This window comes from Andrographis paniculata, unplaced genomic scaffold (genome assembly GCF_009805555.1).
Source record: "Andrographis paniculata isolate CXL003 unplaced genomic scaffold, ASM980555v1 Contig72END, whole genome shotgun sequence".
NCBI lineage: Eukaryota > Viridiplantae > Streptophyta > Magnoliopsida > Lamiales > Acanthaceae > Andrographis > Andrographis paniculata.
The window spans coordinates 210125-234424 of NW_026137609.1; the positions used below are offsets into that span (position 1 = coordinate 210125).

The 24300-nt window shown below is 29.6% G+C and overlaps 1 protein-coding gene across 4 annotated transcripts; it reads right to left on the reverse strand.

The window, feature by feature from the left end:
* Positions 1 to 1528: 1528 nt before the first annotated feature.
* On the reverse strand, positions 1529 to 24237 carry LOC127265225 (uncharacterized). Of its 4 annotated transcripts, XM_051294941.1 has the most exons (7): positions 23917 to 24237; positions 23577 to 23853; positions 22651 to 22839; positions 22390 to 22534; positions 22128 to 22221; positions 20673 to 20764; positions 1529 to 1657 (listed from the first exon to the last, which is right to left on the reverse strand). In XM_051294941.1, the coding sequence occupies exons 4-7, from the start codon at positions 22459 to 22461 to the stop codon at positions 1580 to 1582; spliced, it is 336 nt and encodes a 111-aa protein (XP_051150898.1). In that variant the 5' UTR covers positions 22462 to 22534; positions 22651 to 22839; positions 23577 to 23853; positions 23917 to 24237; the 3' UTR covers positions 1529 to 1579. The 4 variants fall into 4 exon arrangements, 1 of the variants encoding a protein (XP_051150898.1); XR_007841924.1 differs by lacking the exon at positions 1529 to 1657 and having other exon boundaries at positions 12633 to 20764; positions 22651 to 22844; XR_007841925.1 differs by lacking the exon at positions 1529 to 1657 and having other exon boundaries at positions 12633 to 20764; positions 22664 to 22839; positions 23917 to 24236.
* Positions 24238 to 24300: the final 63 nt, after the last annotated feature.

Below are 24300 nucleotides of genomic sequence, written 5' to 3' on the forward strand. Positions count from 1 at the left end.
CCCAGGCCTAGGGTGTGTTCGTTTGTAAGATTTTACAAAAATTTTATTATTCATCCCATTTTTTCCCAAAAAATATCAAATCAAATATCTATTTTTTATTTTTTATATTATACTAAAAATCAATTTTACATTCAAAATATCACATCAACACTTATTTATATCACATCATACAACTATTCAAATTCAAAATTTTTACTATTCAAATCTCAACTCAAAATTCAAACCCCCGAACAAACACATCATAAATAAAATTTTCTTTAATACAAATTTGTTTTTGTTACACTCAGTGGTTCAGTCAAAATGTATATATATTTTTATTTTAATTTATTTAATTATAAAGTAATTATTTTATTAAAATAATAAAAAAATTAAAATTATTTTTACACTACTTTTAACTATCTATTCTACGCCAAAAGTATGTTACTTATTAGACGGACCGATGTAATATATAATAAGCCAATATAAGAGGTGTATTTTTGTTTGTGTTTCAAATAAAATCAATAATATTTGTTTCATTTTTAATACAAATATTTTTTTTCTTATAAAATATTAAATTCAAATATTATTAAAATTCAAATTAACCCCTCAAACTTAATATTTATATATATATATTAGAAACTAATATAAAGTACTTAGAATTTTAATTAACATTCAATTTATCACCCTTTTCCATTTGTTTCTATTTTTTTCAATAGTTTTTTATGTTTAGAATCTAGAGGTCTATTATGCTTCAGGTGTGCATTTATTCAATGGTATAAATTTTAATTGTTGCATTTTCTACATCTATATATATATATATATGATCTAGTTAATCTACTAGCAGCGTAACAAAAATAATCACATGATTAATTTATAATTCGTTGTAAATGCATATTTTTTTGAAATTAAAATTCATTTTAACATGTTCGAAAAATTAAAATATATATATATATCAAAAATAAAAATAAAAAAAGGTATTTTTATGTAATTTATTTTACAATTATCAATTTTTTCTCTTAATGTCAATGTAACTTATCAAATCAACAATGAGTAAGTTGAATTATAAATAAATGACCAATTAATAATTTAAAATTATTTTATAATAAATGATAATTCGTATCCTAAATATGCCCACAATCACCAATTAAAATTTGTTGGTTCTTTTATATTTTCTGTTTGGTCATAAAATTTGAATGGGGCCCACAGAGTGGAATAAACGGTGGGAAATCATTATCATCGTGCATCAGTGGCGCGGAAGCGACATTCCTATCATTTGCACGTGGCCTCGCCATTTCTTGAAAGCGCCTGGACCCCAGAACCAGATATGCTTGCTGTATCATTAATTAATTAATTAATTCGTAATTATCTATGTAATGAAAAATTGATTGCAATTAGGCAAATCAAATACGTAAAGTGGCAGAGGCATCATTGCCTAAGATTGAAACTTTATTCCCCAATTTGATTTCGACTTTTCATATATATTATAGATAAAAATAAAAATAAATATTTCGATTGGATAATTAATTCAATCTCGTAAGTTTTGTTTTTATACACGCTCAAAATTAATTGAACCGACCCAACACAAGTGCAGCCCAAATCCTCAAGGTTCGCAGCCCAACAGAAGGTCAAGATCAGCGAGTGGGTCTACGGACATGACTAGCCCAAGGATCCAGCCGGCCTGGTGCATTTGAAGCAGATGAAAAAAAGATGGAAATGAAGGTAATTGGAATTGTTGAAAATAATTAGGGATAATATCTAATCCAAACATAAATCAAAATAATAAATAAATAGAGCACATCATAACAGAAAAGAGTCGGCCATTAATTCATCATTTTCTTCTTCATTATTTTCTCTGTAATTTTATTTTTCTATTTTGTTTTTCAGATTTTTTATAGTTTTCCGCCATTAATTTCAATTTAATTTTTGTTCTTGCGTATTGGCTTTTTTTTTCATTGATTTTTTCGATTATCACGAGATAGTCTGAATCCTTTCTTGAGAAGGAATCCTACGATTAAATCAATTCCAAAAGACTTTTCCAATTAAGTCGTTAGTGACGATATTTTACAACAACCGTTTTATTTTAATTGAATTTAATGATGTTATAATCCCATCGTACTGGATAATTTTATGCATAGTTACGATTTAAATATATACCAATTAAAAAGTAATTAACTATAAATATTTTTTAATTTTGAATAGATTTATATTTCCAAATATAAGGTAATTATACAGTTAGCATCAATAACTTTATTTTAATTAGGGTGATATTCAATTACTCCCTCCGTCCACAAACAACTAATGTTCTACTTTCCTTCTTGGAAAGTCCAAAAATGATTGTCCTCTTTCTATTTTTATACATAGAATTTACCTTTTTATCCTTACTTTATTTATCTTTTTTATATCTATACACAAAATAAAGGGCTATTTTGTCAATTTACAACCAAAAATTAATTACCTAAAAAAACGTGTAGATATCACTTAGAGTTTTAGAAAATGAACGGAGAGGATATCTTTTTAAAAAATATTCATAACACCTTCAATTAAAAAATATTTTCGATAACATTTTTGTTGGGACTGGGTCAACTCAAAACTAGTATGATATTGTCCGCTTTGGGCTAAGCCCGCACGGATTTGTTTTTGGATATCCTCCAAAAGGCCTCATACTAGTGGAGTTTACTTGGGACTTATAAGGTGTGAAATTTTCTTCACAACTTCCAATGTGGGACTTGGGTTATGCACCCCAACAATCCTCTCCTCAAACCAAGGACCAACCAATGGACCTTCCCTGCCCACCTTGTACCGCCTATCACAAAGGGACCCGCTGCCTGACCACCTCAATCGGGACGAACCCGACACCGCCATGAGACTTTCGACACAAGGCTCATCCGCAGGTCACGAGGGCGAGCCCACCACCACAACCAATGCTCAAGCCCAAAGCGGACAATATCATACTAGTGTTGAGTTGACCCAGTCCCAACAATTTTCTATATTTTTTTCTATAACATTTTCGATATTGATTTTATTATTGTATTTCTATTTACATAATGGGCCTTAGTAGTTAAAGCCCATGATTCCTTTCGACATATATAATTTAAATATTTGTGGGTTTAGATTTTTAAGTTTAATTTTTAAATAGTAAAAAATTGAATGTGAATAGTTGTTTGATACGACATAAATAGATATTGATATAATGTTTTGAATGTAAAATATATTTATGTTAATATAATATATAAAAAAATAATTGTTTGATTTTACATTTTTCGATGAAAAATGAATCTTAATAGTAAAAAACTGTATAAAACTCACAAAAGAATTCAACCTCTATTTTTATTTTGCTTTTGCTATTTTTTTTTATTATGAAAATGGATAAATATTTTATTACAAAAATTAGAATAACAAAATATTCATAGAATTAAAAGAAACTTATTACTCAAAAAAATAAGAGAAATGACACCATTTTCATTTCGCTTGCCTTATTTCTCTGTACCAAACACATCCTTAGGGTGTTTTTTCTTAAGAAAAAATGGCTTAAAAAGAAAATATTTTATCTGATATATAGAAAATTGCATATATAATATAAAAATAATAAATATATGTACATATTAATTTGTTTGGAAAAAATGTGTTAATTTAATTTTACAAACTAGGCACAAGATGTCTTCATTATTAGTATCATAAAATTTGTTGAAACAAACTACTCATTGTCGGCTTCCTAATACTATAGTAGGCATGCCAAATTGGCAATGTAATTTACTTTTATATATAATAATTAAATTTGCTTCAAGTATTTAAAATTTTAATTACTAAAACAAAAGTAAATAAAGGATGTTATTTTTTTAATTGATCTTTTTCTTTAAACTTTTAAAAACTCAAAATTACTATAAAATATTATTTTTAATATTTTTTATTTAATATATTACGTACAATATTTACTTTAATTTAAAAAAATTAAATTCAAATTTGAAGTATAAAAAATTACCAAAAATATATACACAAATTCTTGTCCAGCAAGGGAATGGATGGTCTGGTAGTGTAGGGGTGTAGGGGTAGGACTTGTTATTTTCTCCGTTCCACACATCAGGGGCGGCTTTGAGCAGGAACAGAGTGAACAACCGTTCAGAGCCCCTAATTAATAGATGATTCATATTTTAAAATTGTATTATCTATTATTATTATTAAATTTTAAATTTTAAATTTTAGTTTATATTTTTTTTTTTCTTTATAATTATTCAATTTAATTTTATAATTAAATCTTAAACTCTAATAATATGTACTTTCCTATCTCTTCTACCTAACTATATCTTACCCCATCTTTACAAATTTAATCATCGTCTACGTTTCTCTACCTCACACCCTGCCGCACTGCGTCCACCCACTCAAACCCAACCTGCCCCATCTTCTCTCCTCTCTCTCTCTTTCACCCTCACTCAATCTTTGCTTTTCAAACATTCGGATAGTCCGTCTTTCATTTTTTTGTTCTCAAATACTACCCAGACCGTCGAATTCAACATCTTGTCCAATCGACACCAATCAGTGATATTATTTTGAAAATACATTTTAATCATGTGTTTATAGGGGCTTATAATTAATTTTTCGCTCGAGACGGCCCTGCACATACCATGTACATGTTGCCGTTTCTGTCCGTCCCACGTTTCATGTCACTTTCTTTTTTTGGAAAATGATTCCACACTTTAATCTCATTTTAAATTTTTTATTTTTTTTTTAATTTTAATTAAACTAATTAGTTATCTTAATTTTAATTTATAATTATTTATATTATAGGATAATTATTTTTACTAATACATTCTTAATTATTTTTACAAATACATTCTTAATTATCTACTAATTACACCCATCCTAAAATATTGTGTCTACGGTGTAGCAGACACGGTATGTGGGACGGATGGAGTATTATTTTATAATTATTTGGATTGTTTATTGAATAATTTTTAGGTGATTAAAACTATAACACAATATAGTCTCGTAAGGGATGATTAGTTTGCACAGTATTAATTCCGATCGAAGGTTGTCTAATGTGATTTGTTTTATCAGATTTAGTTTACAGACTATTAAGTTCGATATGAGATTTATCCAGAGCAAATAAGTAAAAATAAATTAAGATGAAATAAAGAATATAAAATATCAATACAATTTTTTAATATTTTTTTTTTAAAAAAGGTTCACATTTCCAAAACTCCCCAATATATATATATATATATATATTTAAATGTAACGTTTCATTTTTGGGAAATCATCAATGCTTGTTTAAATGAAAAGTTTGAAAATTTTGAAGAAATTAAGTTAATAGTAAAACTCTTTTAAAATACACACAAGAAAAAGAAAAAGGTAGTGTTTTATTTTTATATGATTTCTTAAAAATAGAACAATAAAATACATTGAGATACAATATATGTATAACAAGAAAAGAAAAAAAAAATAAAAATACATAAAAGTCAATAAAAATGTACTCTCTCCATTCAATTCCAAAATACTACTTTTTTTGAAATTTTATAGTAAATTAAGAAATAATAGTAAGTATTTTATTAATAAGTGAAAGTACGTAATAATTTTTGATATTTATAAGTAATTGTATGTATAATGATATTTTAGTATTAACGTGTATGATTATTTTTACTAAAATAGAAAATGTATATTTTTAAATGAGATAAATGAAAATAGTAAAAAGAATACTTTAAATTGATACGGACGAGTACAATACATTATTTTAATTCCATAATATTTTTACAATTTTTAGTACTCCCTCAGTCCAGCATATATTTATATTTTGGGACTTCCAATTACAAAGCAATCATTTCATTAAATACTTTATTTTTTTTTTTCATAAATACCCTTACTTTACATCACATCATTTCTTTTATACCAAATACAAGGGTAAAAATGTCATTATATTATTTTTACCTACCCACTATAATTAAAATATTTTCTTAAATTCCATGCCAAAAGTAAATATATACTTATTGTTTGGACAGAGGAAGTATTTCATAACAAAAATACTTAAAATTATCAATATTAAACAAATATATTACTAATATCTTGCAAATTTATAAAGGAAAAGGAAATACAATTAAATGACGGAAGTAATAATAGCCTAAATAAGTTCAAGAAGTAATAATTTTATTATTATAATAATTATTTTTTAAATAATGAAAATAGAAATAGAAATAGAAATACATGCAAACATATATAACAATGGACTGAAAATTGGATTTGGGCCAAACCCTATTGTGTAAGCTCGTCAAAATAAATACTCCCTCCGTCTCACGTATCATGTTCACGTTGTCGTTTCTGTCCGTCCTACATATTATGTCACTTTCTTTTTTTGGAAAATGATTACACACTTTAATCTCATTTTAAACTTTTTAATTTTTTTTAAATTTTAATTAAACTAATTAGTTATCTTAATCTTAATTTATAATTATTTAAATTTTCAAATAATTATTTTCACTAATACATTCTTAATTATCTACTAATTATACTCCTTCTAAAATACCGTGTCTACAGTGTAGCAGACACGGTATATGAGACGGAGGTAGTAATATTTTGAATATATATTCAACAAATATTATATAGTAGTATTCAATATTTAATTAATAAAAATATATAATAAGAGATTTTTTCTTTTGATTTTATGCACTATTTATATTTATCGACAAGATTTTTTTTTTAAAAGAAAAAAAACCCTAAAAATATATATTTTTCTCAAAAAATGTATAAAAAAAACTCAACTTTTTACTACAATTTTAAGAATTTGAAAACTTTCAAATTTTTATGAAGAAAAAACTGTGCCAAAACTTTACAAATTAAAAGTAAATAAAATTATTAATGGTAACAGAATCTCTTATTATTGGGCTCTAAAATTCTTTTAGGACGTGTTTGTTCCAAAAATATCAAATCAAACACCTATTATTTAATTTTTTATATTATATTAAAAATCAATTCTACATTCAAAATATTTTATTAACGTCTATTTATATTACATCGTACAACTATTCAAATTAAAAATTTTTACTATTCAAATTTTAACTCAAAATCCAAACTCCCAAACAAACAAAGATTTAGGTAACTTTTACTAATAGATAAATTATGGATTTCCTTTTGACATATAGTTTAGAAAAAGAAAAAAGTTTAAAAGATTCGACATATAGTTTAGAAAAAGAAAAAATTTTAAAAATATATACGGACGGTTAGGATTACATCTACAAAATCAACGGCTGATATATCGGAATGAAAATACGTTCCGAACCATTATATAAATGGTTCGCTCTTTGCTTTTGCCGCTGTACTTCAATTCTGTTCTCGAAGATTTTTCTCTACTTTTTTCTCTGCTGCTACAAACTGATACTTGATTCAAAGGTATGGTTTCTTTCTCTTATTTGAATTCTGTTCGATGTTAATTATAGCGCTTTATGTTATGTTTATTTCGATATATATGTGGTTTTTTGTTTGTGATGTATGCGATGAGTGGTGTTATTTTTGTTTTGGAGGAATTCTAGTCCGTATCGATGTGATGTTTAGTTGGAATTTGATTTTTGGTGCGGTTGCGTCGCTGATCTTGGTTCGTATGTGTGTTAATTAGAGTTTTCTTAAGAAAAATTAATTAAAAGTTAGTTGAATGAGGTTAATTACGTGCGCTAGAAAGGGGAAGTTTATCCTCGATGATTCATCTGATTGAATGATTAGAAGCGGTTTTACAATCTGTTTGATGTATGATGGAGTTTACTTAACCTAATAACTGTTAAGTTTTCTCGGAGAATCCATTACGTACTAAACTTTTGTGATAATACGTAGCGATTTGTCGAGTCGGAATTGCTCTCTTAAATTTGTTTAAATTCAATTTTGATATCACCAAGAGTTATTTTCAGATATTCATGTGAAGTATGTTGTTGAATAATTCCAAATCCTCTTTAAATTTCCCCATATTGAAGGTTTTTTTCGTGTTTAGAATTAAAAATTTGAAAGCAGTGATTAATCTGGAGATGTTGAGCGTTTATACATGGCAGAAACATTCTTTTAAATCATATTGCTTACACCTTCTCTACAACTCCATGGATTTATTTTAGATGAAAACTCTTACCGGAAAGACAATCACTCTGGACGTAGAGAGCTCCGATATAATATAATTATTTTTAATTATAATTAAGTAACTTTTGTTTTTAATAATTTTTCAATAAAATATATTACGTAACTTTTTTTAAAAAAAATAAATTTGTATCGAATTCAAATGGACTATGTAATTTAAAAAATTATTAAAAATATTTAATTTAATATCTTCAAATCGAAAGACAATTTTGTTGGTAAATCTCCAAGGAGAGGAGAGGAGCATAGAGCTACTTGTAGGCGTTTGACACGTGTCCCCTCCCATTAACTTAATTATTATATATAAAATATATAATAAAATAAAATTAAACAAAGTTTTATTTTATATAATATTTAATGTGCGATAGGCAAATAAATTATATTACTACTTTGTTAATATAATTATATAATTATTTTACACTTTATATTGATAAAAAATAAAAAAATAAATAAAAAATTGATTTGCCAATGAAATTATCTTTTATTTCATATATTTTTCTCAAAAGACAATTTTTTTTTTTTTTTAATGATTTGTTTTGAATTACTTCATATTATAAGTACTTTCTAATCAAAATCCAGTTTGAAATTATAATTAATTTTAGAGATTTGAAATTATTTGCATTGCGTTCTGAATTGAATTTCGTGTACTATTTTATTTTATTTTTTTATTTTTTTGTGTGTACTATTAGATTCAATAATAAATACTATAGTTATACATAACTTTGTAATCTTAAACAAAATGTTATTCCTTTTAATAAATTACTTGTCTTTAAAGTGATCCATCTTAAAATATATAAACAAAAAAATGACAAGCAAGTTGTAATAAAGATGAAAGCAACATTTAAAAGTTGTGCACAAACAAATTATAACACTTAGGTTGTGTTTGGTACATAGAAATGAGGCCAGAGAAATGGAAACGGTACAATTTCTCTTGTTTGTTTGTTTTAGAGAAATGAAACTTAAGAAATAAATCATTTCCATTGCTCTATTTTCATTTCTCTCCCATACCCAGAGAAATGATGTCGCAGTATATGTTTTTTTTTTTTAATTTTTAAAATTTGTTTATACTATTTAATTTTTATAATTTTATTAAAATTATATTATTTTAAGTTTACAAAAAACAAACTTAATATATTTTTAAAGTATTTACTTTTTACGATATTTTAAGAAATTGTACTAAAATAAAATTTTAAAAAACATCGTATATAATATATAATTTTTTTTAAAAAAAAATTACCAAAAATATTTTTCATAAATTTTCATTCGTTAAAACTCTCTTTTTATCGGGTTAATCATTTATTTTTGTTTGATCATTCGTATATCTGCATTTTTTTTTAGATTTCTCAAAATAAATTTAGAGAATTAATTCTCGTTCTCTACTCAATTCCATTTCTCTTCCATTCTATTCTCTACTCTCATTTCTCTGCAGTTCCATTTTGTAAAGAATAATAAAAACTATGAATTCTATCCTCCCATTTATGTAATAAATTATTATTTTTATGTCTAGACTGGAATTTAACATCAATAAATATTTATGAAAAAAATAATATATATTAATATAATATAAAAAATAACAAATATTAATATAATACTCTATTTAATAATACAATATATGTCATTTGTAGTGTGATGAAATGTTAATTGCTTCTAAATTAATGTATTATGATATTTGCTTTGCGACGAATTGCTAATTATTTTATATTAATTTGCCAACGTGGTCGACTCATCAGCACTATAACCGCTATCATATATATATATATATATTTATTTAAATTTTGTAACGTTTATTTATTTTTATGTGCTTACATATCAGTAATATATATATATATATGATGAAAAGTTGTAACTTCTACCTTTCTAGTTCAATATTCATTTCATCTCAATTCAGAAGTATATATATATATATATTTTAATGCCCACTTCAAAATATTTATTTTTTATTTAAAAAAAAATAATTATACATTAATATTAAAATACCATTAAATTTTTACTTAAATTACAAACATAACGTTATAACATACAATCATTTTTATAATGTCAAAGACAAAAATATCACATTCAATGTTTATTATTATATATATATATATATTGGATGCAGGACGTCAACCCGAAACGAGCCTCAGCGAAGAGTTCGTTCTAGCGAAGAAAATCGTCGAACCGGCGCTTCCCGACGAGCTCACCGATTCGTACCGTGAATTCGAAAAACGGGTCGACAAGTATGCCGCGTCGGAGACTGTATCGATGCTCGCTCTTCTACCCGACAAAAGCCCCGATCGTGGTTACGTCACAGAAATTCTCGCGCCCGTGAACAACATATCGAAGCGTCTCCACCGATACGGATTAACGAACGCGGAAGGTTACGCGCGAACGTGCTACATACTAATCCTACTCGACGATGATCAAATCGTCGACTGGTTCGTCGGGATCGCGCGGCAGTGGGTGAGGTGGTTCATCGACTGCGACAATTCCGCCGAAGTGAAGCGGGCAATATCGACCCAGGTGCGGATATCGTGCATACGAACGTTGGCGTCGAAGTACCGAATCCACGAAACGGAGATCGCCAAGAAGTTCGATGAGGAGCTGAGCAGGATCCCGTTGTCGTCGACGGACGAGATCGAGCTCGAGGGTGTTTATTCGGACATGGTTTCGAGCGAAAACGAGCTCGACGGCGTGTCGATGTACGGGGTGAGCGACAGCGGGGTGACCCAGGTTGATATCGCCACTTAATTTTTAATATCGTTTTCGATTTATATTAAAAAAATATAATATATATAGTTTTGTACAAAATATATAATATATAATTTATACACTAAAAAATATAATAGTTTAATATAAAATATTACTTCCTCCGTCCCATTTAATTTGTCCACTTTTTCTCTATTTGTCCGTCCCATATAAATTATCTCTTTTCTGTTTTGGAAATATAATTATACACTTTAATCATATTTTAAAATTCATAATTTATAAAAAAATTTCTTTAATTCAGTCATTTTAATCTATAATTATTTTTATTATACTATAATTATTTTACTAATATATTTCTTAATTAATTACTAATTACATCATAACTAAAACTTCGTGCCCCAGCTAAAATTGACAAATTAGTTGGGTAATATTTTTTTTACACTACTTTAAACTAAAAATACAAAATTAATACACCAGTAAAATAAATTTTAAATTATTAATCTATTAAAAATATCATTAGTAATATAATAAAATTAATGATTATAAATAAATATATGTAATTGTAGCAGTATATTCAAATAAAATATTATATTTTTATAGAAGCAATAAAATATAATTTAAATATAAAAATATATATACATATAATATTAAAAAAATTATTTTAATTTTTATTAGATTTTTTAAATAGGAGGAGGGTATTATATATGGTAAGTTTTTAAATTAGGTAAGTAGTCGTTATGCATAATGATTTTGATTTTGATTTTAATTTTAATATACACATAATATTTTTTTAAAAAAAAATATTTTAATTTTAATATATACATAATATTAAAATGTGAAATTATATATGGTAACTTTTTATATTAGATAAGTAGCCGTTAAGCATAATAATTTTGATTTTAATTTTAATATACACATAATATTAAAAAAAGAAATTATTTTAATTTTAATATACACATAATATTAAAATGTGAAATTATATATGGTAACTTTTTATATTAGGTAAGTAGCCGTTAAGTATAATGATTTTGAATTTGAATTTGATTTTAATTTTAATATACACATAATATTAAAATATAAAATTATATATGGTAAGTGTTTTATATTAGGTAAGTAGCCGTTAAGTATAATGATTTTGAATTTGAATTTGAATTTGATTTTAATTTTAATATAAACATAATATTAAAATATAAAATTATATATGGTAAGTGTTTTATTTTAGGTAAGTAGCCGTTAAAGCATACATTATAAATATTCTTCATTTTGATTTTGTAAACATTATTATAAGTTTTTGGGGGTGCAATACAAATGCAATGGGGGGTACGAGCAGAGCAGGGCAGGGGCAGGGGGGGTTCTTGGTTTGGTGAGAGGAAATTAGGAATTAGGAATTAGGAAGAGGTGTGCTTACACGAGGAAGGGCGATCCATTTAAGGAAGAGGTCAAGTGCAGTGCTTAGGAGGGCGATCCATTTAAGGGAGAGGTCAAGTGCAGTGCTTCGATCTCGATCGATCGATCGATGCAATAGCAGCAAAGCAAAGGCAGGGGCAGGTGGAATTCCGAAGGTTTTGTGAAGAGGGTTCTGCAGAATTTCGGGGATCCAGCTGACACTTGTCGACGAGTAAGTTTTGAGCTTTACTTTTACTGCTCTAGTGGTAATGTAATTTTGGTGAAGTCTTCAATATTTACAAGGGTTTAGAGCCTTTTTTGCTGCTATATTCATCGGTAAAATACAAATTAATTGTTGCTTTATTTTAAGTGCTTTTTCAATCTTGGAACTTTTCTTGGAAAATTTTAGAATCCAATCTTGGGAACTTGGCACTTTTCTTGGAAAATTTTAGAATCCAATCTTGGAACTTTGGCACTTTTCTTGGAAAATTTTAGAATCCAATCTTGGAACTTTTCTTGGAAAATTTTGGAATCCAATCTTGGAACTTTGGCACTTTTCTTGGAAAATTTTAGAATCCAATCTTGGAACTTTCTTGGTTATGATGTATGATGTTGTGTGCTTATTTTGTAGGAGACACAAGAGACCCTTCTACCCCCATATGTACATGTCTTCCCAAAGAAGAGACTGTCCAAGAAGCTGCTGAAACACGTCAATAAAAATGGTGGGATGATCCTAACGGACAGCAGCACCCAAGGCGATGGCGATAGCGAAAAGATCCTTCGATCTCGATTTCAAATCCAAGGTAAGTGATTTTAATATTATTTTGTTGTTTACTATACATATATACTAATATCTATTTTAAATCTTTTTAGATGCATACGAGAGGGAGTGGCCGGATGATCGGACAGCCGTAGGGAGTAACTCGTCCCTTTCCTTTTACAATTATGCATTTAATTTAATTTAGTATTATGCATATAGAAATAGATTTATTTTTACGTCCGTCCCGGGACATGCATGCATTAATTTTGTTTCTATATTTTATACTAACTTATCTTTAAGTGTTTTTAATTTGTAGGTAAAGCTTATGTGGAGACGAGGGAGTGGCCGGATGATCGGACGACCGTAGGGAGTAATTCGTCCCTTTCCTTTTACATTTATGCATTTAATTTAATTTAGCATTATGCATATAGAAATAGATTTATTTTTACGTCCGTCCCGGGACATGCATGCATTAATTTTGTTTCTATATTTTATACTAACTTATTTTTAAGTGTTTTTAATTTGTAGGTAAGCTTATGTGGAGACGAGGGAGTGGCCGGATGATCGGACGACCGTAGGGAGTAATTCGTCCCTTCCTTTTACATTTATGCATTTAATTTAATTTAGCATTATGCATATAGAAATAGATTTATTTTTACGTCCGTCCCGGGACATGCATGCATTGATTTTGTTTCTATATTTTATACTAACTTATTTTTAAGTGTTTTTTATTTGTAGGTAAAGCTTATGTGGAGACGAGGGAGTGGCCGGATGATCGGACGACCGTAGGGAGTAATTCGTCCCTTTCCTTTTACATTTATGCATTTAATTTAATTTAGCATTATGCATATAGCAATAGATTTATTTTTACGTCCGTCCCGGGACATGCATGCATTAATTTTGTTTCTATATTTTATACTAACTTATTTTTAAGTGTTTTTAATTTGTAGGTAAAGCTTATGTGGAGACGAGGGAGTGGCCGGATGATCGGACGACCGTAGGGAGTAATTCGTCCCTTTCCATTTACATTTATGCATTTAATTTAATTTAGCATTATGCATATAGAAATAGATTTATTTTTACGTCCGTCCCGGGACATGCATGCATTGATTTTGTTTCTATATTTTATACTAACTTATTTTTAAGTGTTTTTTATTTGTAGGTAAAGCTTATGTGGAGACGAGGGAGTGGCCGGATGATCGGACGACCGTAGGGAGTAATTCGTCCCTTTCCTTTTACATTTATGCATTTAATTTAATTTAGCATTATGCATATAGAAATAGATTTATTTTTACGTCCGTCCCGGGACATGCATGCATTAATTTTGTTTCTATATTTTATACTAACTTATTTTTAAGTGTTTTTAATTTGTAGGTAAAGCTTATGTGGAGACGAGGGAGTGGACGGATGATCGGACGACCGTAGGGAGTAATTCGTCCCTTTCCTTTTACATTTATGCATTTAATTTAATTTAACATTATGCATATAGAAATAGATTTATTTTTACGTCCGTCCCGGGACATGCATGCATTGATTTTGTTTCTATATTTTATACTAACTTATTTTTAAGTGTTTTTTATTTGTAGGTAAAGCTTATGTGGAGACGAGGGAGTGGCCGGATGATCGGACGACCGTAGGGAGTAATTCGTCCCTTTCCTTTTACATTTATGCATTTAATTTAATTTAGCATTATGCATATAGAAATAGATTTATTTTTACGTCCGTCCCGGGACATGCATGCATTAATTTTGTTTCTATATTATATACTAACTTATTTTTAAGTGTTTTTAATTTGTAGGTAAAGCTTATGTGGAGACGAGTGGATCCGCAAAGATCCTTCGATCTCGATTTCAAATCCAAGGTAAGTGATTTTAATATTATTTTGTTGTTTCCTATACATATATGCTAATATCTATTTTAAATATTTTTAGATGCATACGAGAGAGGGAGCGGCCGGATGATCGGACAACCGTAGGGAGTAATTCGTCCCTTTCCTTTTACATTTATGCATTTAATTTAATTTAGCATTATGCATATAGAAATAGATTTATTTTTACGTCCGTCCCGGGACATGCATGCATTGATTTTGTTTCTATATTTTATACTAACTTATTTTTAAGTGTTTTTTATTTGTAGGTAAAGCTTATGTGGAGACGAGGGAGTGGCCGGATGATCGGATGACCGTAGGGAGTAATTCGTCCCTTTCCTTTTACATTTATGCATTTAATTTAATTTAGCATTATGCATATAGAAATAGATTTATTTTTACGTCCGTCCCGGGACATGCATGCATTAATTTTGTTTCTATATTATATACTAACTTATTTTTAAGTGTTTTTAATTTGTAGGTAAAGCTTATGTGGAGACGAGTGGATCCGCAAAGATCCTTCGATCTCGATTTCAAATCCAAGGTAAGTGATTTTAATATTATTTTGTTGTTTCCTATACATATATGCTAATATCTATTTTAAATATTTTTAGATGCATACGAGAGAGGGAGCGGCCGGATGATCGGACAACCGTAGGGAGTAATTCGTCCCTTTTCTTTTACATTTATGCATTTAATTTAATTTAGCATTATGCATATAGAAATAGATTTATTTTTACGTCCGTCCCGGGACATGCATGCATTAGTTTTGTTTCTATATTTTATACTAACTTATTTTTAAGTGTTTTTAATTTGTAGGTAAAGCTTATGTGGAGACGAGGGGATCCGAAAAGATTCTTCGATCTCGATTTCAAATCATAGGTAAGTGATTTTAATATTATTTTGTTGTTTCCTATATATATATACTAATATCTATTTTAAATCTTTTTAGATGCATTCGAGAGGGAGCGGCCGGATAATCGGACGACCGAATACATTATAGGGAATAATTCGACCCCTTCTTTTTACATTTATGCATTAAATTTATTTTAGCATTATGCATATAGAAATAGATTTATTTTTAAGTCCCGGGACATGCATGCATTAATTTTGTTTCTATATTTTATACTAACTTACTTTTTTAGTGTTTTTAGTTTGTAGGTAAAGCTTATGGGGAGATTACAGGAAGCGCAAAGATCTTTCGATCTAGATTTCAAATCCAAGGTAAGTGATTTTAATATTACTTTGTTGTTTCCTATGCATATATGTACTAATATCTATTTTAAATCTTTTTAGATGCATACGAGAGGGAGTGGCCGGATGATCGGACGACCGAATACATGATAGGGAGTAATTCGTCCCCTTCTTTTTACATTTATGCATTTAATTTATTTTAGCATTATGCATATAGAAATAGATTTATTTTTAAGTCCCGGGACATGCATGCATTAATTTTGTTTCTATATTTTGTACTAACTTACTTTTTTAGTGTTTTTAGTTTGTAGGTAAAGCGTATGTGGAGACGAGAGGATCCGCAAAGATCCTTCGATCTCGATTTCAAATCCAAGGTAAGTGATTTTAATATTAGTTTATGGTTTCCTATGCATATATATACTAATATCTATTTTAAATCTTTTTAGATGCATACGAGAGGGAGTGGCCGGACGACCGAATACATCATAGGGAGTAATTCGCCCCCTTCTTTTTACATTTATGCATTTAATTTATTTTAGCATCATGCATATAGAAATAGATTTACTTTTAAGTCCCGGGACATGCATGCATTAATTTTGTTTCTATATTTTATACTAACTTACTTTTTTAGTGTTTTTAGTTTGTAGGTAAAGCTTACGGGGAGATTAGAGGAAGCGCAAAGATCATTCGATCTAGATTTCAAATCCAAGGTAAGTGATTTTAATATTAGTTTATGGTTTCCTATTCATATATATACTAATATCTATTTTAAATCTTTTTAGATGCATACGAGAGGGAGTGGCCGGATGATCGGACGACCGAATACATCATAGGGAGTAATTCGTCCCCTTCTTTTTACATTTATGCATTTAATTTATTTTAGCATCATGCATATAGAAATAGATTTATTTTTAAGTCCCGGGATATGCATGCATTAATTTTGTTTCTATATTTTATACTAACTTACTTTTTTAGTGTTTTTAGTTTGTAGGTAAAGCTTATGGGGAGATTAGAGGAAGCGCAAAGATCCTTCGATCTAGATTTCAAATCCAAAGTAAGTGATTTTAATATTAGTTTATGGTTTTTTATGCATATATATGCTAATATCTATTTTAAATCTTTTTAGAAGCATACGAGAGGGAGTGGCCGCATGATCGGACGACCGAATACATCATAGGGAGTAATTCGACCCCTTCTTTTTACATTAATGCATTTAATTTATTTTAGCATTATGCATATAGATATAGATTTATTTTTAAGTCCCGGGACATGCATGCATTAATTTTGTTTCTATATTTTATACTAACTTACTTTTTTAGTGTTTTTAGTTTGTAGGTAAAGCTTATGGGGAGATTAGAGGAAGCGCAAAGATCCTTCGATCTAGATTTCAAATCCAAGGTAAGTGATTTTAATATTAGTTTATGGTTTCCTATGCATATATATACTAATATCTATTTTAAATCTTTTTAGATGCATACAAGAGGGAGTGCCCGGATGATCGAACAACCGAATACATCATAGGGAGTAATTCGTCCCCTTCTCTTTACATTTATGCATTTAATTTATTTTAGCATTATGCATATAGAAATAGATTTTATTTTAAGTCCCGGGACATGCATGCATTAAATTTTGTTTCTATATTTTATACTAACTTACTTTTTTAGTGTTTTTAGTTTGTAGGTAAAGCTTATGGGGAGATTATGGAAAGCACAAAGATCCTTCAATCTCGATTTCAAATCCAAGGTAAGTAATTTTAATATTATTTTGTTGTTTCCTATGCATATATATACTAATATCTATTTTAAATCTTTTTAGATGCATACGAGAGGGAGTGACCGGATGATCGGACGACCGAATACATGATAGGGAGTAATTCGTCCCCTTCTTTTTACATTTATGCATTTAATTTATTTTAGCATTATGCATATAGAAATAGATTTATTTTTAAGTCCCGGGACATGCATGCATTAATTTTGTTTCTATATTTTGTACTAACTTACTTTTTTAGTGTTTTTAGTTTGTAGGTAAAGCGTATGTGGAGACGAGAGGATCCGCAAAGATCCTTCGATCTCGATTTCAAATCCAAGGTAAGTGATTTTAATATTAGTTTATGGTTTCCTATTCATATATATACTAATATCTATTTTAAATCTTTTTAGATGCATACGAGAGGAAGTGACCGGATGATCGGACGACCGAATACATCATAGGGAGTAATTCGTCCCTTTTCTTTTACATTTATGCATTTAATTTATTTTATCATTATGCATATAGAAATAGATTTATTTTTAAGTCCCGGGACATGCATGCATTTTTGTTTCTATATTTTATACTAACTTACGTTTTTAGTGTTTTTAGTTTGTAGGTAAAGCTTATGGGGAGATTAGAGGAAGCGCAAAGATCCTTCGATCTAGATTTCAAATCCAAGGTAAGTGATTTTAATATTAGTTTATGGTTTCCTATTCATATATATACTAATATCTATTTTAAATATTTTTAGATGCATACAAGAGGGAGTGCCCGGATGATCGGACAACCGAATACATCATAGGGAGTAATTCGTTCCCTTCTCTTTACATTTATGCATTTAATTTATTTTAGCATTATGCATATAGAAATAGATTTTATTTTAAGTCCCGGGACATGCATGCATTAAATTTTGTTTCTACTAACTTACTTTTTTAGTGTTTTTAGCTTGTAGGTAAAGCTTATGGGGAGATTATGGAAAGCACAAAGATCCTTCAATCTCGATTTCAAATCCAAGGTAAGTAATTTTAATATTATTTTGTTGTTTCCTATGCATATATATACTAATATCTATTTTAAATCTGTTTAGATGCATACGAGAGGGAGTGACCGGATGATCGGACGACCGAATACATCATAGGGAGTAATTCGTCCCTTTTCTTTTACATTTATGCATTTAATTTATTTTATCATTATGCATATAGAAATAGATTTATTTTTAAGTCCCGGGACATGCATGCATTAATTTTTTTTCTATATTTTATACTAACTTACTTTTTTAGTGTTTTTAGTTTGTAGGTAAAGTTTATGGGGAGATTATGGAAACCACAAAGATCCTTCAATCTCGATTTCAAATCCAAGGTAAGTAATTTTAATATTATTTTGTTGTTTCCTATGCAGATATATATTAATATCTATTTTAAATCTTTTTAGATGCATACGACAGGGAGTGACCGGATGATCGGACGACCGAATACATCATAGGGAGTAATTCGTCCCCTTCTTTTTACATTTATGCATTTAATTTATTTTAGCATTATGCATATATAAATAGATTCATTTTTACGTCCGTCCCGGGACATGCATGCATTCATTCGTTTTGCTTCTATATTTTATACTAACTTATTTTTAAGTGCTTTTAATTTGTAGGTAAAGTTTATATGGAGACTAGGGGATCCGCAAAGATCCTTCGATCTCGATTTCAAATCAAAAGTAAGTGATTTTAATATTATTTTGTTGTTTCCTATGCATATATACTAATATATATTTTAAATCATTTTAGATGCATAGGAGATGGAGGGGCCGGATGATCGGACGACCGAAAGCATAATAAGGAGTATATCGTCTTTTTTCTTTTACATTTATGCATTGCATTTATTTTAGCATCCTGCATATAGAAATATAATTATTTTTACGTCCCGGGACTTGTATGCATTCATTTTGTTTCTAAATTTTATACTAACTTCTTTTTTAGTGTTTTTACTTTATAGGTAAAACTTATGGGAGACGAGAGGATCCGCAAAGATCCTTCAACACCGATTTCAAACCCAAGGTAAGTGATTTTATTATTATTTTGTTGTTTCCTATGTATATATACTTATATCTATTTTAAATATTTTTAGATGCATAGGAGAGGGAGCGGCCGGATGATCGGATGACCGAAAATATATTACGGAGTAGTTCGTCGTTTTTCTTTTATATTTTCGCATTGCATTTACATTAGCATCTTACATATAATAATAGAATTATGTTTAGGTCCCGGGATTTGGATGTATTAATTTTATTTCTAAATTTTATCCTTATTTGTTTTAAAGTGTATTTAGTTTGTAGGTAAAGTTTATGTGGAGTCTACTACTATCAAATCCATATTCGACACGAACAAATAAAGATTTGGGTCTAGAAATTAGTTCCAAACTATTTTTAGGTCGGGCCAACCCAGTATGGTTGAATAACCAAACTGGTTTGAAGCCTATGCAAATTATGACGTGCCTAGCAGGGTCTAATTGATTAAAATATTCTAAGTAAAAATATTTTTTAATATAATATTAACTATATAATAAAATTAATAATTAATTAATGTTTAAATTCTTAATTATCAATAAAATACTTTGTCCTAATTATATCAATTTAGATTAATATAATTTATTATTTAATAAAAAATGATATATTATTTTTAAAATCTAATATTAAAAATCTGGGCTGGCCTGGCCTGGCCCGGTATAATTTGAAACCGGGCCATGCCTTGGTTGGATTTTCAAGCCCAATGCAAAATTAGGTCGAACCTATCGGGCTTGAATTTTAAAACAGCCCGAGCCAGCCCAAAAAAATATTACTCCCTCCCTTGCGAAAAATGCACTAATTTTTTTGCATGGTGGGGGGAGTAATACCAGCTTCAAATTGCCACATTTTTTTTTTCAAATATGATATCAACTTTCTCAAATAATAAAAGCAAGGTACCTTGAAATATGAATCCACCGATATGCTGAAAGCTTTTTTCTTTAAATCCGCCGATATGCTGAAGCTTATTCCAGCAATACCTTTGTATCGAACTGCAATGGTGCACCAGAGAAGTCATTTTCCAATGCTTTTACATATACCTCTTGAAAGTAAGAAATTAAGTAAAAAAAAAAAAACACAAATCATGCCTACACTGGTTTTTCATATATCTATTATTATGAAATTGTCCAAAGCATTATTATTACGAAATACAGTTTACCAATTCTCTAAACTAAGGCTACTTAGTACCAGCTCGCAAACAATCTGTTCATACCATCTTTAATGTGCCAACATAACTCAGGGTGAGAAAATTATTAAGCACAACATGACAATTATTTTAAACGTTTTAATAAAATTTGACCCATTTGTCTTATGGAAATATGTTCAACAATTAGTGGACAAAAAATTAATGTTCACACATAGACACGAATACTAGAAACCATATTACTCTTTTTGTACATTTTTATTACAAAACTCAAAAGGTAACAAAAAGTACACAACCATTTAAATAACACATTGCAATACTTCAAGCACACATTCGACTACGCATACCTGCAACGCCCCTGGGTTTATTTGCAATATTTTTATTTGTAAGAGGAAATAAAATTTATCAATTGAGAAGATAAATATTGCATTCAAATAATTTAATTTAGATAAAAGAAAATTTCTAGTCCTCCTCTCTTTACTTTTTATTTGCAATAGTTTTATAATTGTTTTTTAATTATAAAAGAGAAAAAAAAAAAATGAAGCTATAAAAATTAAAAAAAAATCAAAATATTTCACAGTAAAAACAATATATAATAAATACTAACCTTCTCTACTAAAAAAACTATGGTCATATTTGGATTGCGCACAAAATTTAAAGAATATTGATATTATATTCATAGTTGGTAAAAAATATAAGTATAAAAAGTAGTAGCATTTGTGTAACAATAATAAAAAAATAATATTAAATCTTGCAAGATTTTACATGCTCAAGAGGTACGTCCGATCACTAGTGATTTCATTAGTATTATAAATATAAAATATTTTTAAATTATAAAAATTTTAAAAAATCATTTCTAAAAATAAATAGAAACAAAACGGTCATATTTTAAAAGTTTTTTTTATCGTAATGATTTCATTAGTATTATAGTAATATATATATAATATGAATATTTTTTAATTATAAAGATTTTTTAAAAAAAAAAATTACTTGTAAAAATAAATAGAGACCATAACGGTCATAATAATAAGATTTTAAAAGATCTTGTGACTAATGGTTTCCTTAATTGCTAATCACCAACAGACTTGGATTGGGCAAGAAGAAAAAAGAACGAAGGAAAGGTAGACGAGCCAGGGATGGAGATGGAGATGGAGATGGAAATGGAAAGTATTCTGAATAAAATGAGACAATCGAGAGAGTTAGTTACTTACTTGAGCAGAGAGCAGAGAGCATTGCAGCACATATTACGGAATGAGTGATGCATATACATACCCCACCCCTCCTCACCAATGCCCACTCACTCTGCTGCAGAGAAAGGAAAGGGAACACATATAATAACATCCAATAGTTTTGTTTTTCTTACAGCAAAACAAAACTTAAGTCGACACGACGAGACGAGACCATAAAAAATCAATTTAAATAAATGATGGAATGAATGAATTAAAATCTGCATTGTGACTGATGCTCTCTTACCGAATCATGTGACTTTTTAAGAGATGCGGCCTTTGCCGAATCAGGCTTTGAGCTTGCTGAAGAAGCTGACATCCTCTACTTGTTTGGAGTCTCAACACTTCTCGCTTTGCTTGTGGCCATTGGGAGTGCGAGGGGATGATTTCACCTGAAAAAAATAAAAGAGAGAATACTTCAATAATACAGCTCAGAGAGTATGATATCCGAAATTCAGTAAATGTAATTAAGATCACTTGCAATGGGACTTTTATATGCATTACTAACCCCATCAAAGAACCTGATTTTGGGAGAAGGCATTCGTAATCCTGTTGGTTTCCCTAAACCCTGAACAACACTACTGGATTGCCCTCTGCCTGAAGTAGAAGAATTCGTTAGAGAAGTCTTCGATGGCTGGCACTGCATGCCTTGGCAACATCCTTCCTGCGCCGACAGCTACTTTTGGGAGTTGGGTTCCTTTACTTGTAGTAGTTAGTGTCAATAAATAATACTAACATTAGGCACAAGATGATTTCTGATTTCATTTAAACACACAAACACACACAAGATGAGTTCCTTGGCAATGATTTCCGATACTTTCAAATCCCCATTGAAGTGAAAACTTAAAACCAAATTTACAAGAATCGAATCAAATGAAAACTTCAGATACTTTCAAATGTACTGCATATCTCATCCCAAACCTAGTTTGGAAGCTTAAACCATTCGAAAAGATAAGAACACTAACAATTTCTTAAACATATCCAAAATCTGACTGTGCTAAATGCTAACACTAAATAAACAACAGCTGTAAGAATTTGCACCTTCTAAGGCAATATTATGATTCATTTAGATAACCTGCAGGCTCTGCAACCAACTATGGTTAGAGCTAAGAACAACAACTTAGCAGAATTCATTCAATGGATGCAATTTAATCAATAAGAAAGAACTAATCTACCAACTTCAAATCGTGTTACCCAAATTTATAGATAAAGCGAATATCCAGAGCTAAAACCTAATTTGAACAGAGTTAAGGAGTAGAGCAAAACAAAAATTAAGCCAGTCAAATTTCAACCAGGCAAATAAACCAAAATCAACCGACTGAATCAAGGAGGAAGATAATCAAAGCATCTACGCCCAAAATGCTACCATACTCACAAGATGATCAGCATAAAGTTGTATTATTAACTGGAACAAGGAGAGCTTCGAATTCATACCTGATCAGAATCGCTGATTCATTCATTCACACAGTAGGCTTACGCTCGAATTCATTCCCAGGATCATCCGTGCGCGGAAATGCCCGAATTCCAGTCACCATAGCATCAGGAAGACCTCTCCTACACCGCTGCTCCATCTCCCGAAAACAACGCCTCCACAGATCCATCCCGGCGGTTCCGAACCCAACCTCTCAACCCTAACTCCTTCGCATTATCAATCGTCCAATTCCGATAGATCCGACACACCTTGCACTCTCCCCCTTATCGCCATTCTCACCTGATTCAAACGCCAAATTAGAACGAAACAGAAATCTATTAATGAAATTGAGAAATCGCTTACTGTTTCGACAGAGGCCTCCTCCTGCGGCGAGTTCATCGAGGACATAGTAGAGAATAGAGTGCGTAGACGGTGTCGGAGCAGAGGAGGAGGAAGAAGATGAAGACGACGGTACAGCGGAGGAGGAGAATGAGGAAGATGAAGACGACGGTACAGCGGAGGAGGAGAATGAGGAAGAAGAGAAGTATGATGAGGAAGAAGAGGAGGTCGCGCGAATGTCAGGCGGCAGAGCGCATTGGCATTGCTACGCCATTGGAGATGCTTCAGATCTGAAATCGTGGTTTGGAACAATAGCGATTTTGTCGCCATTTCTGTTAAAGTCGCAAATCGGAAGTGTGGATAAGTGATTGTTAGTGTTGTTTGTGGTTCTGCCAGAGTAACTATGGG

Bases quoted from the DNA above. Each gene is read 5' to 3' on its own strand.
- LOC127265225 (XM_051294941.1), bottom strand. From the start codon at position 22,461: ATGTCAGCTTCTTCAGCAAGCTCAAAGCCTGATTCGGCAAAGGCCGCA. The intron at 22,222-22,389 runs GTAAGAGAGCAT...CTTTCTCTGCAG, and splicing joins TTAAAAAGTCACATGATTCG to CAGAGTGAGTGGGCATTGGT. The intron at 20,765-22,127 runs GTAAGTAACTAA...GCACCATTGCAG, and splicing joins GCTCTCTGCTCTCTGCTCAA to TTCGATACAAAGGTATTGCT.